The 12,245-nt window shown below is 37.7% G+C and overlaps 2 protein-coding genes across 5 annotated transcripts in view; one reads left to right on the forward strand and one right to left on the reverse strand.

Moving 5' to 3' along the window:
• ROBO1 (roundabout guidance receptor 1) overlaps nucleotides 1-12,245 on the reverse strand; it is a 1,168,989-nt gene that overhangs the window by 503,830 nt on the left and 652,914 nt on the right. The window lies entirely within an intron of this gene.
• On the forward strand, nucleotides 5,210-5,770 carry LOC106003606 (60S ribosomal protein L11-like). The gene has a single exon (XM_013044923.2). It carries the CDS (start codon nucleotides 5,222-5,224, stop codon nucleotides 5,723-5,725), a length of 504 nt encoding a protein of 167 aa, XP_012900377.2. The 5' UTR covers nucleotides 5,210-5,221; the 3' UTR covers nucleotides 5,726-5,770.

Below are 12,245 nucleotides of genomic sequence, written 5' to 3' on the forward strand. Positions count from 1 at the left end.
AGAATACAAGGACTTCTCAGGTGGGCTGTCTGCTTCTCACTGCATAGAATCAGTAAGCGAAGGGATACATGAGGCGTTTTAAATTCTTGGCTCACGGCACTATCAGGAGCATAGAGAATGTCTGTTGACTTGTAGCCTCGGGGCCATTAGAGCTAAAATTTGGACTCAGTATTGCTGAAGAGGGGTTTTTCGTGTGAAAATGTAGAGCAATGACTGGGAAAAGTGTGGGAACCTGAAAAATGGAATGGAATTATATTGAAGGGTTCAGATTATTTGAGCACTCCAATTCCACTGATTTTTTCTTGCCAGCAGGTAGAGCCCTTTCTTCTCATCAGATAAAGCTGGATCACCATGCTTGGAGTCTGTAGCTACTACTGTACTACTGTACTACTACATAGTAGTTACTATGTACTACATAGTAGTTACTCTGTACTACTACTCTACTACTACTACTCTGTACTACTATACATAGTAGTTACTATGTTAAAGGATACCCATTCCCCGTGCACCCCAATCTAATGCTGATTATCTCCAAAGCAAAGATCAGCTTCCCAACAGGTTACAGCTATGCTACTTAGCCCAGAAAGATGTTTACTGGATTTTGCTAATTTATACCAACAGAAACTGGAGAATGTCTATGGGATATGATTCTAAATGCAACTGGACCAAAAAAGGGAGAAAAATAATTTTAAAGTGTCTGTATTTATTAATATGGTTGGATTGAGCAGAGTTCTAGAATCAAAGGGCTAGTTTGAACAGCTGCAAGTGGTTCTAGCTGTATGGTTTGTATGGACTGAAACTTATACTCAAATGACGTGTTTAGTAAATAAAATTTAGATGCCAGAAATTCTTTGGCATCACGGAGAGGGAGGAATGCGTGTGGCTATCAACCACTTGACATGTGGCTAATCCAAATCAAGATGTCCTTTAAGTGTAAAATTGGGCAAAAATATGTAAACTATCTCAATAATAATTTTTGTATGGATTACATATTGAAATAATATCTTATAATATTAAGTTAAACAAAATAGAATGTTAAAACAATTTCATTTATTTCTTTTTACTGTGTTTTAAAATATGGCTTCTAGAACATTTAAAAGTAACATGTGCCTTGCATCTGTGATGGACATTATACTTCTATTGTGCTGCTGCAGAGGGATTCAAATGTTTGAGTTGATTTACCATTTGTGATATACTTACTCATCTTCTTACTCTGTCTTTTAAAAGGGCCCAGGAAACAATCCCTTTAACAAGGCATTTGGTACTACCCTTGAGAGAAGAGCTCCTCTATCCTTAACAAGCTTGGTGTTCATTCTCTGTAGGCTAGTCATGAAGTTAGGAAGCCCTGCCATTGTAATTAACTCTGATCTTAGTGTGGGTGAGATGGTTATGGAGTGGCCAAGGTCAAGTGGTAGCAGTTAATTACCAAAGACAAAGACAAAGCATGTATGGTTTTTCAGTAGTCAATGGACTCCCAGTGATATTTTGCTGTGGATGACAAATGATGATTCCTTAGAACTGAAGTAGTTGTGAAGTTACCGAAGTATAATTGAGTTTAAATTAAAAAAAAAAAAAATCTAGGGGTTGTAAAAAAGACAAGACTTGAGTCACATGTTGGATAGTCATGACCCATCACCCAACACCAGATCATGAGCCCTTGCCCAATGCACAGGCTGGGAACCCCATAAACATAGGAGAGGCCAGGTGGTTATGAAAAAGGACCACGTGATACCACCAAATTTATGTTCTATAAGTTTCCTTCTGGACTTCCCTAGAAGAAGACTATTTACCAAGATGTCTGATTTAAAGAAAGAGAAATGCAGACTATTTGATATGTTAAGGAGTGCCTGGGTGGCTCAGTTGGTCAAGCTTTGGACTCTTGATTTCAGCTCAGGTCATCATCCCAGGGTCATGGGATCAAGCACCTTGCCAGCCTCCATGTTCAGCTCTGATTGTCTCTCTCTCTTTTCCTCTACCCCTCCTATAGCTCATGCATGTGCTCTCCCTCTCAGATGAATAAATAAATCTTAAGAAAGAAACAACTATAAACGCAGAACACTATTGTGTTTCATTAGTCATATGACTTAGTTTTATCCAAAGTGCATCTGCTGGTGTGCCTGAAAATTCATCTGTGACAATCTTCCCAGTTACTGAATATACAGCTGAATCAACAATTAGCAGAATAATACATTGTCTCCCACATCCTTATCCATTGAATGATCACTAAAAAAAAAAATAATAATAAGAAGAAGCCCTTAGAATTGTCACTCTATATAAAATCAAAAAATCAAATGATTTTTATATCCTCTATGAAAACATAAGTCAGTTAGTGTCAATTTCAGGGACTTAAAATACACAGTGGGTGTTTGTACTTATCTTATCCCAATTAAAGTTTCCTTTGTCTTGTACAAAAGAGAGGTCTCTGAGAATGACAATGATTCCTGTATATATAATCAGATGAAGATTTAAATGTTAAAGTCTTTTTGCTAGAGAAAATCAACAGAAACGATCACACGAAAAATGCAGCTACTATTACGGCAAATGCATATCTCTTTCTCCAGTAAATGAACAAAACAAGAATAAATTTGCTTTCATTTTGGTAGGTACGGTACTATATATTCACTGCCTTTCATAAGGGCTACATCAACTTTCTCTCTTTGTTTCTCTGGAATCTTTATCACAACACTCTCACCAAACCAAAATTCTGGTCCACTAGATTGTTGAAATCTTGCCCATAGATCTTGGTGAGCAGTAACAGCAGTTACTTCATATGTCTTTGTAAGGCACACATGTTTCAAAGGATGGGAGGCTTATCCCTAAAAGTTTACCTTTCTGCATACTATCCCTGTGAATTTGTGGGGTCAAGTCATGTCAGGATATTCTCACCAAAGTGAAAGGTAAATGGTTCTTCCTTGACCTACATTTTTAAGCCAAGTGTCTTCTTGCTTAGTATCTTTGGATAATGGAGGAAACATATACCATATTTGGGTGAGCTAACCCTTCCTATTTGGTAGCTATCCATAATGCTACTCATCTGGAGTGTGACCCAGAGCAAGAGAAGACTTTTCCACTAATCCAGCTTGTGCTGCAAAGCATCTCTCTTATTTGGGCTATCTGATGAGTAAATCCAATTTTGCCATGATGGGATGTTGTATGGTGCTTCTGATATTCTGATAGTAGAATCACAGCATAGAACACCTATGGCTTTAGAGAAAAACAATGACCTCTTTGGAAAATAGTTAATTTTCTTTTGAAATCTAGTTTCTGTCTGGAGACTTGGGTCTAGTCGTGACAGCATTTCTGATTAAGGGAATCTAAATTTCCGCCCAGTTCATGCAACCATCATCAACTGGGTGATGTTGATCCCCTAAGTCAGAAAGTTGGGTATGCAAAGCCACATGAGATTATCCAGGAGAATGGACATTGACAGAGTAAGAGGAGGCTCAATTAGTTTCTGAAAGCACAAAATGCTGCCAGTAGCTCTCATCCATGATGCGTTCCTGCTACACTGCCACCTCTTCCTTGATCCGTACACACGGCTACTTAGTGTGTTTCTCATTATCAGTTGATGGGGGAATTAACTAAGCTGGGTATTCATTCAGTTCTGCATGATATGTTGGCCTTGGTTGGAAGTGGGCTGTGGCTGCATGGTATCCCACAGAAGAGTGCCATGAAGGACTACAGGGAAAGTAAATCTTTACTGTGGGAAGAACTTCAAGTGATATGACTGGTCATCCATTTTACTTGGAAGGAGAGATGATGAGAGATACAGACCTAGGCTGATTTAGAAATAGTAGCTAAAGGTTGAATGGTTGTTTGGGGTGTTAGAAGGGAGAAGTTTGACGAATACGAAACAAGAAAATCTGGGCAAAAGACTGTGAGATGGATCCTTTGAAATGAATTCAGAATTGATATGGGCGTACTGGGGGAACACTTACAAATTGAGCATGTGTTGCATAGGAGTTTCTCAGTAAACAGGTAGCAGTGTTGACCCAGATGTCATTTAGCTCCTTCCTTCACTGTCCTACTGCTTGCACAATTTGCTCATGAACAGAGTGTTCAAGTAGCATGAAGAGAAGTTTTGTGTGGGTTTAAAAGACATAGTATTATTCTCAACAAATGTGAAGCACCACCAATACCATTGACAGCCCAATCTGCCCATAGAGTAATGGGCATTTTACTTAATATTGTATCTACATGGCGCAATAGCGGATGAGGTCCATCCTGCCAACTTGGTGGTAGGATAATTATATTGAACTCTTTTCTCATTGGAGAGGAGAAGTGATATATCTTCATGGAATAGATCTATGAATGAATTCTTTCTTTCCCACCATGCTTTTGCCAGACCCACCATCTGTGCAATTACTGGATGCCTTGTTCTGTATCAGTTTATCATGCATAACATGGCTTTTGAACAGAGAAATTTTTTTTTTCAATAATGAATTGAAAGAAAGGACTGACTATTCAGTATTTTTAGTTACAGAACCATTTGGGTGCCTTATGAAGTTACAGTTCTTTCCTCAAGGAAGGGGCAAATGTTCTGAACCGATGACCAATTTCTTATTTCTTCAGTGCTAGTCTGGTAGTGAGAAGTGTTCTTCTCCAAGTATTTCTAGCTCTCCATCTTCCAAGGGCCATGGTTGGATTGCACTTTCCTATTTTGTTGTCTAGGTGTGTCCATGTGACTCTCTGAATGAATAAAAGAGCAGAAGTCACTTCTGTGTAGAAACTGTTAAAGTCAGCTCATGATTGTTCTTATTGCTATGATAACCATGGAAGCCGATGTCATGGTGGCGTATCATTACTTGGGGAACCTGAATGATTATGCTGAAGAGTCCCCTGCACTGCATCATACCTTAATGAAACATACATTTTTGTTGCGTTGCCTTGGGACACTTATCTTGAATTGCCTTGGGAATTCTATTTTTACTTGATGGTATATATTACTTGCTATAGTACTCACCTATAACTGTGATATCAGCATGTAGCTGATTCAAAAATTTCTCTGCAGCAATGTAAAATAATAGTAGAATATTTTATTTTTATAGCAAACACTTATGTGCTGGTTGCATAGCCTTCTAGGTATTAAATTTTGACCATGAGCTGAAGATAGATTCATGTCCAAGAACTATTCCACAAAAGTTCTATAGGAATAAATATAAAGATTAGAAATGGTCATTGCCGCTGTTCTCCACCATGGCGCAGGATCAAGGAGAACCCCATGCGGGAACTTCGCATCCGCAAGCTCTGCCTCAACATCTGTGTGGGGGAGAGTGGAGACAGACTGACCCGGGCAGCCAAGGTGCTGGAGCAGCTCACAGGCCAGACCCCCGTGTTCTCCAAAGCTAGATACATGGTTAGATTATTTGGTATCAGGAGAAATGAAAAGATTGCTGTCCACTGCACAGTCCGTGGGGCCAAGGCAGAAGAAATCCTGGAGAAAGGTCTAAAGGTTCGAGAGTATGAGTTAAGAAAAAATAACTTCTCTGATACTGGAAACTTTGGCTTTGGGATCCAGGAGCACATCGATCTGGGTATCAAATATGACCCAAGCATTGGGATCTACGGCCTGGACTTCTATGTGGTGCTGGGTAGGCCAGGTTTCAGCATCACAGACAAGAAGTGCAGGACAGGCTGCATTGGGGCCAAACACAGAATCAGCAAAGAGGAGGCCATGTGCTGGTTCCAGCAGAAGTATGATGGGATCATCCTTCCGGGCAAATAAATTCCCTTTTCTATCCAAAAGGCCAATAAAAACTTTTCAGTGAAATGTAAAAAAAAAAAAAAAAAATGGTCATTGCCTAAAATTATCTCTAACAATTAGAGATTAGGAAGAGTTAGCCAATTATCTTTTCGTTTCCAAAAAATTAGTCAGTCACCAAATATTATTTCCTTTTTATGAGTCAGAAAAAATCCCAAACAAAAAAGCAGGAGGATGACTTGTATGGGATTACAGCATAAAGTGAAACTACTGCAGGAATGAGACTCCATCCGTGACTGTGTCCTGACAGCGTCTGACTGGAAATCGAGAGTCACGCCGTTGATGTGTGCCATTGAGAAGGCTTTGGGCCTGTGGCATATCTTTCCTTCCTTCCTTCCTTCCTTCCTTTTTTTTTTTTTTCCTTTTTAAGTTTATTTATCAGAGAAAGAGAGAGAGAGAGAGAGAGAGAGGGAGAGAGACAGACAGCACAAACAGGGGGAGCAGCAGGCAGTGAGAGAAGCAGGCTTCCCCACTGGGCAAGGAGCCCGACATAGGACTAGATTCCAGGACCCTGGGATCATGACTTCAGCCTAAGGCAGACACTTAACTGACTGAGACACTCAGGTGTCCCAGTAGGGAATCATTTCTAAAGCCAGGCCTCTGTAAGCATTGTGGAGAATAGTTAAGCTAAAATATTGTCTTGCATAAATTGCTGGTTAAATAAAGATTCTTATTGAATTATCCAGATAATAAGGTATTTGCTTTGTGTAGCTATAATGACATAGGATTTTAAAAAATTTTTATTAAAATTTCTCTTAAAAACTTTTAATCTGAATTCCTTATTATCTACAGGTGTTCTGTCTTTGGGACATCAGCATACTTAAAGAATGTCAACCTACTTTATTTTTCTGAGTGTGTTTACTTATCTCTATATGTTTAAAATTTGCCACTTTGGATATATTTTAAAAATCAAAGTATTCTTTCAAAGATTCAAATCAAAACTATTCATAAAAAGTATTTCTCTACTTGAATTTTTAATTGATGTAAAATGAAATGCCATTTCCTATAAAAATCAAAGCTTTTCCATTTTATATAAGTTGAGACATTGTCTTCTCTCCTCTCATACCATAGAAAATAAAAATATCTAACTGCAAAGTTTTCCACACTGAAAATATTATCAAATACTAAATATAACAGTCCATACCTTAGTCAACATCTTTTTGGAATGACTTAAATTTCCAAAATGTTCATGAAAAAATTCTAGAATTAGAATTAGTGTCACCAATGTAAGGACAACATAAAATTTGCTTAATTTTTTTAAAAAAAAGATGGATTTATTTATTTAGAGAAAGAACATTATTGGGGAGGAAGGGCAGAGGGAGAAGGAGAGAGAGAATCTCAAGCAGACTCCACACCGAGTATGGAGTCCTATGTGGGACTTCATCTCACCTCCCAGAGATTACGACCTGAGCTGAAACTAAGAGTTGGATGCTCAACCTACTGAGTCACCCAGGCATTCCATAATTTCCTTAAGTTAAAAAAAAAATAATTGAGATAAACTGCTTTAGGCTGCTCTTTCATAGAATCCTATTGCCATTCAAGTTCAGCTTACTTTTTATGTTTGTTTCTCCTCTTCTTCCTTTTCTTCTTCTTTATTTATTTATTTATTTTTTAAAAAATTTTTTTTTTAAAGATTTATTTATTTGACAGAGAGAAATCACAAGTAGACAGAGAGGCAGCCAGAGAGAGAGAGAGAGGGAAGCAGGCTCCCCGCTGAGCAGAGAGCCCGATGCGGGACTCGATCCCAGGACCCTGAGATCATGACCTGAGCCGAAGGCAGCGGCCCAATCCACTGAGCCACCCAGGCACCCCATCTTTTTTTTTTTTTTAAAGATTTTATTTATTTATTTGACAGAGAGAGATCACAGTAGGAGAGAGGAAGGGAAGAGATCACAGAGAGAGAGGAAGGGAAGACCCCCTGCTGAGCAGAGAGCCGGATGTGGGACTCGATCCCAGGACCCTGAGATCACGACCTGAGCCAAAGGCAGCAGCTTAACCCACTGAGCCACCCAGACGCCCCCTTTTCTTCTTTAAAAGAAAATCTTATTTTATTGTTTCAGTGTTCCAAGGTTCATTGCTTATGCACCACACCCAGTGCTCCACGCAATACGTGCCCTTCTTAATACCCACCACCAGGCTCACCCATTAAGGCTCAAGTCTACTTGGGCCTTCCATGTCCCATGTCCCTTAAGCTTTGGGAAGACAAATGTCGGCATATCTGCTCTCTATGGTCAGTAATTGTGAAAATGAAAGCTTTTTTTTCTCAATTTAGGGAGAAGACTTTGGAGTATTATACAGGAATTTAACCCATGATCCCAATCTTTTCTGTCTTATTTGCTTCCTTTCCCATTTTTGAGAACTAGCAAAGTTGCCTAATAATTAAGGTCACTCAAAACAATCACAAATTTGGGGAATGCCTGAGTGACTCAGTCGGTTGGGCCTCTGCCTTCGGCTCAGGTCATGATTCCAGTGTGCAAGGATCCAGTCCCACATCAGGCTCCCTGCTCAGCCGGGAGACTTCTTATCCCTCTCTCTCTGCCCCTCACCCCCTGTTAGTGTTCGCTCATTCTCTCACTCTCTCTCTGACAAATAAACGAATAAAATCTTCAAAAAAAATCACAAATTTGATGGTTTTATAATTCTGGGGGGGAAAAAACATGTATCTTTTTTCCTTAACTACTTAAGACTGACTCGATGGTTAAATTGATGTGGTATTATATATTATTCCCAGTGTGTGTCTCTAGCAAGTAGAAATCTATTATTAATCTATTATTTTAAGAAATGCATTTATTTGTATTTATTTTTTAAAGATTTTATTTATTTATTTGGGAGGGGGAAGAGCAGAGGGAAAGAGACAAGAAGAATCCTCACTGAGCACGGAGCCCCATGTGGCGCTTGATCCCACCACCCTGAGATCATGACTTGAGCTGAAATCAAGAGTCAGACACTTAACTAAGCCACCCATGTCTCCCAAGAAAAATTTAAAATGTTCTAGAATACTGAGGCAGACATTAGGCACTGTTGCTCTTAATAACGACCCCTTCCCAAGAGAATGGTAATGAGGATTAAATGAGTTACTATCATGTAACGTGTTCAGAAAATTGCACTGTATACATGAAGTGATAATAAGGGCTGGTTATTAGTATCAATACATACATTTGTAAAAAATGCACATGCCATGATGGAAATTTTGTTTGATCTTAATTGTGAGACTATGCAATTAAGAATGTAGAGTCTCAGAAGAATCAATGCTGCCCTCAGTTCATAGTTACTTGTCAAGATTTCAAAACATGAGGCAAAATATGTTTTGGGGGTTGCTATTCAAGAGTATATGGGCAAACACACTAATTTGTTCTAGATTTTTTCTAATAAGAGAGCATATATTTTGTTTCCTTTTGAACAGAATTATAACCAAACTTTAATTGGAGTTAGTATTAAGGGGTAGAAAACTCTATTATGCCTGTTTGAGATAACTCTGGAATTTCTGACCTTCCATGGCTAGATTTTAACTTAAATTGATACCTCCATGAATCTGATGATTATTCAGTTTTAGGATTTTTAAATTTGCATTTAGCTATGCTTCCATAATATTACCGTAAATGTAGAAGTGTAATCCTTAAAACAGACGTATGGAGACAGGATATGTTTTTTTATTATCTAAAGTGGAGACAAATGATATATTTTCAACATTCACAAATAAAATTTAGACTTTTTTGGCACTCAGAAAAAAATGGATAAAATTCATTTCTTTTCTAACTAATAATTACTGCTTTCTAAAAGATTAAGAATGCTACTAAGAAGTTAGTAGCTCCCACTTATTCCCTGACATTTTATGTATCAATAAATTCTCTTCAAATTTTTTGACACTAACTAAAGATCTACATGGATTACATGTATATATCAGACATCTCAATATTATTACACATATTATTTAATTTTTCCCCTATTTGTGAAATTCCATGTGCACTTTCAGAAATCAAAAATAATGTACTTTCTTCAAGCTCCTTAAAAAAAAAAATCATTGATTACATATTCAGCCTCTTTGGAATGATGTGTATCTGACCCCACAAAGTGCTGCTCTGAAACCCTGTCTTACTTGTTCTTGCAACAAAGGCTATATATTGTGAACTGTTAAATAATCCCCAATATTTATGACATGCTTGGTTAAACAGGAAATGGTCTACTTGTCTAAATAACACACAAGTCCACTTTAATAACACATCACCATGCCACTTTAGAAATTGCTTTGCATTTATGGGTTAGTAAAAGAGAGACTGAAATGTTTTCAAACCCTACTTGGCTTTATAATATTGTGACTGATGATGGTAAGGAGACAAGGAATTGAAAAGGAATACTTACACCATTTAGATCAGTATGGCATATGGTTTAAGCAGCAAGTACTACTGATAAGAGATGACAATTAATTGACTAGATCATGAATAAAAATATTAATTTGTATGTATGATCCGAGATCCGTGGGTTCTACTTTGATGGGCCAATTTGATAGTAATGGTCCCAAATGGTTTGAGTAGTAGAGCAGATGTAGTGACAAATTAGCTTGCAGTGGAAATTATACTCTCTATGGTGGTCAAAAAAAAGAGAATTGGGGGGGGTATGAATATGAAGTTTAGTGAACTGGTGATTTCCTTTTGGGATTGTTTCATGTTCCCTCCAAAATGTTTTCTGGAATTGTACAAATTCCTCTGGGAAGCTTTTCTTCTTCATATACATGCGTGTTAGGGGAAGAGAGAAAAGTCTCACTTGTCAGCTCAATGAAGTGAAGCAACATGTACTACAAAATATACGTCTGGTGCATCCAGTTTTCACAGTTGTTTTGTGATATGTGCAAAATATACAGACCCCTCAAATAATACCTGATGCATTTACTTATTAATTCTCACAAACATTTATCCTGCAACTAACTCATATCAGTGATTTATTTGACAACCGCTTTGTATAGTCTCTATGTTGCTTAATATTTATATTTTTATTTCTAACAATATTCTTGCTGCTATAGCCAGAGTTTCTAAACTCCAGATATACCATAAACAATTTACATTAAATATGTAAAAATGTTCCTGAGCAGACAGATCATCTCACTTCCTTCTGAACTGAATTTCCTCTGCTATGAAGATTTTATCAACTCAATTTCATGAGATCAGAGTAAAGGGAATTCATACACACACACACACACACACACACACACACACACACCTGCACATATGCACACAAAACAAATCCCTTGGTAGTTTCAAGTAATACTTTGCATGATTCCTTTCACCTCAGAGCTAACTGAGATCTTTATAATTGTTATTCCTAAATAACAAAACCCATTTTTTTCTATTTAAATTTTCTCATCACTGCCAATGGAGGTTTTAATGAGCAAAGAAATGGTCAACATGCAAGTGAAAGAGACAAATAGCATGTTTAATTAATATAGTAGAAAAAAGGTTCTTGACTAATCAAGAGTTTACTGAAACAAAATATCCAGAATGGCTTCATTTGCTACTAGAGTTCACAAACAGTTATAGTCTCAGGAACAAAATTATTCAGAAGATTGTCTTCCAGTCACATCACATTAATGTGCTGCTTTAATTAGTTCCCTTGTAGAATATAAAGATAATTTTATGAGTTCATTACCTCATAATAATTCATCGGATCTGTTTAATAGCAGAAATCTGATTACTGATTAACCTAAAGAAGAAAAATAAATAGAAATAAAAAGTGTTTTAAATGCTCCACTTAGTCTTAAATGTGTTGTTATTTAAGTTTTCTTAATTCAACGCTCCAGCATGATTTATGCATTGGGGATAAATAATTTTCAGGGAATCCATAAAAGACAAAGAGCAAACCCTATTAGAGTATGTAAACAATGCAGGTGTTTAGACTGGGTGAGCACAAGGGAATACACGTAGGATGCCCTGGCAAACGAGGATACCCATGAGAAAGAACACTACCTCCCCTTCCTCCTTTCTGACAGATGGACTTCCTTGGTATTTATGGTATTAGGAAATGACATTTACAACTCTTGTGCTAGCTAAGTTTCTGGAAAAGGATCACACCAGCTCCCTCACCATCTCACCCCCGATGGGCTCTGATTTGTCCTTTTATCTCTTCTCAGGTGGAAGAGACGAGAGAAATGAGAGTGAGTTATCCAGAAGGCTGACATAAGTAAAATAAATATTAAATTGTTTCTAAAGACGTTATTAATTTTGGTCCTTATTCCAACTGTTTAAAACCTGAAATTGTGTAAAGGGGGAGATTAATGTGGGAGAAAATTAGTTCCAGGAAAATAGCGAGGCTGCTTCTAAAGTAGCAGCTTATTACCATGTGAAATGTGTCTGTTGGAGGAGTCTCTTCCTAACACAGTCATCTGTAAGATTGTAATGATACAGAACTTCTCCATCACCTTTAACTCCATTTGCCTTAACACGTACACACACATACACGCACACGCGCCCCACCCCCGCCTCAGATCCACAGC

Source organism: Mustela putorius, unplaced genomic scaffold (genome assembly GCF_011764305.1).
Source record: "Mustela putorius furo isolate JIRA1106 unplaced genomic scaffold, ASM1176430v1.1 tig00003834_pilon_pilon_pilon, whole genome shotgun sequence".
Classification (NCBI taxonomy): Eukaryota; Metazoa; Chordata; class Mammalia; order Carnivora; family Mustelidae; genus Mustela; species Mustela putorius.

Excerpts from the sequence above, each read along its gene's own strand:
- LOC106003606 (XM_013044923.2), top strand. The coding sequence starts at position 5,222 with ATGCGGGAACTTCGCATCCGCAAGCTCTGCCTCAACATCTGTGTGGGG.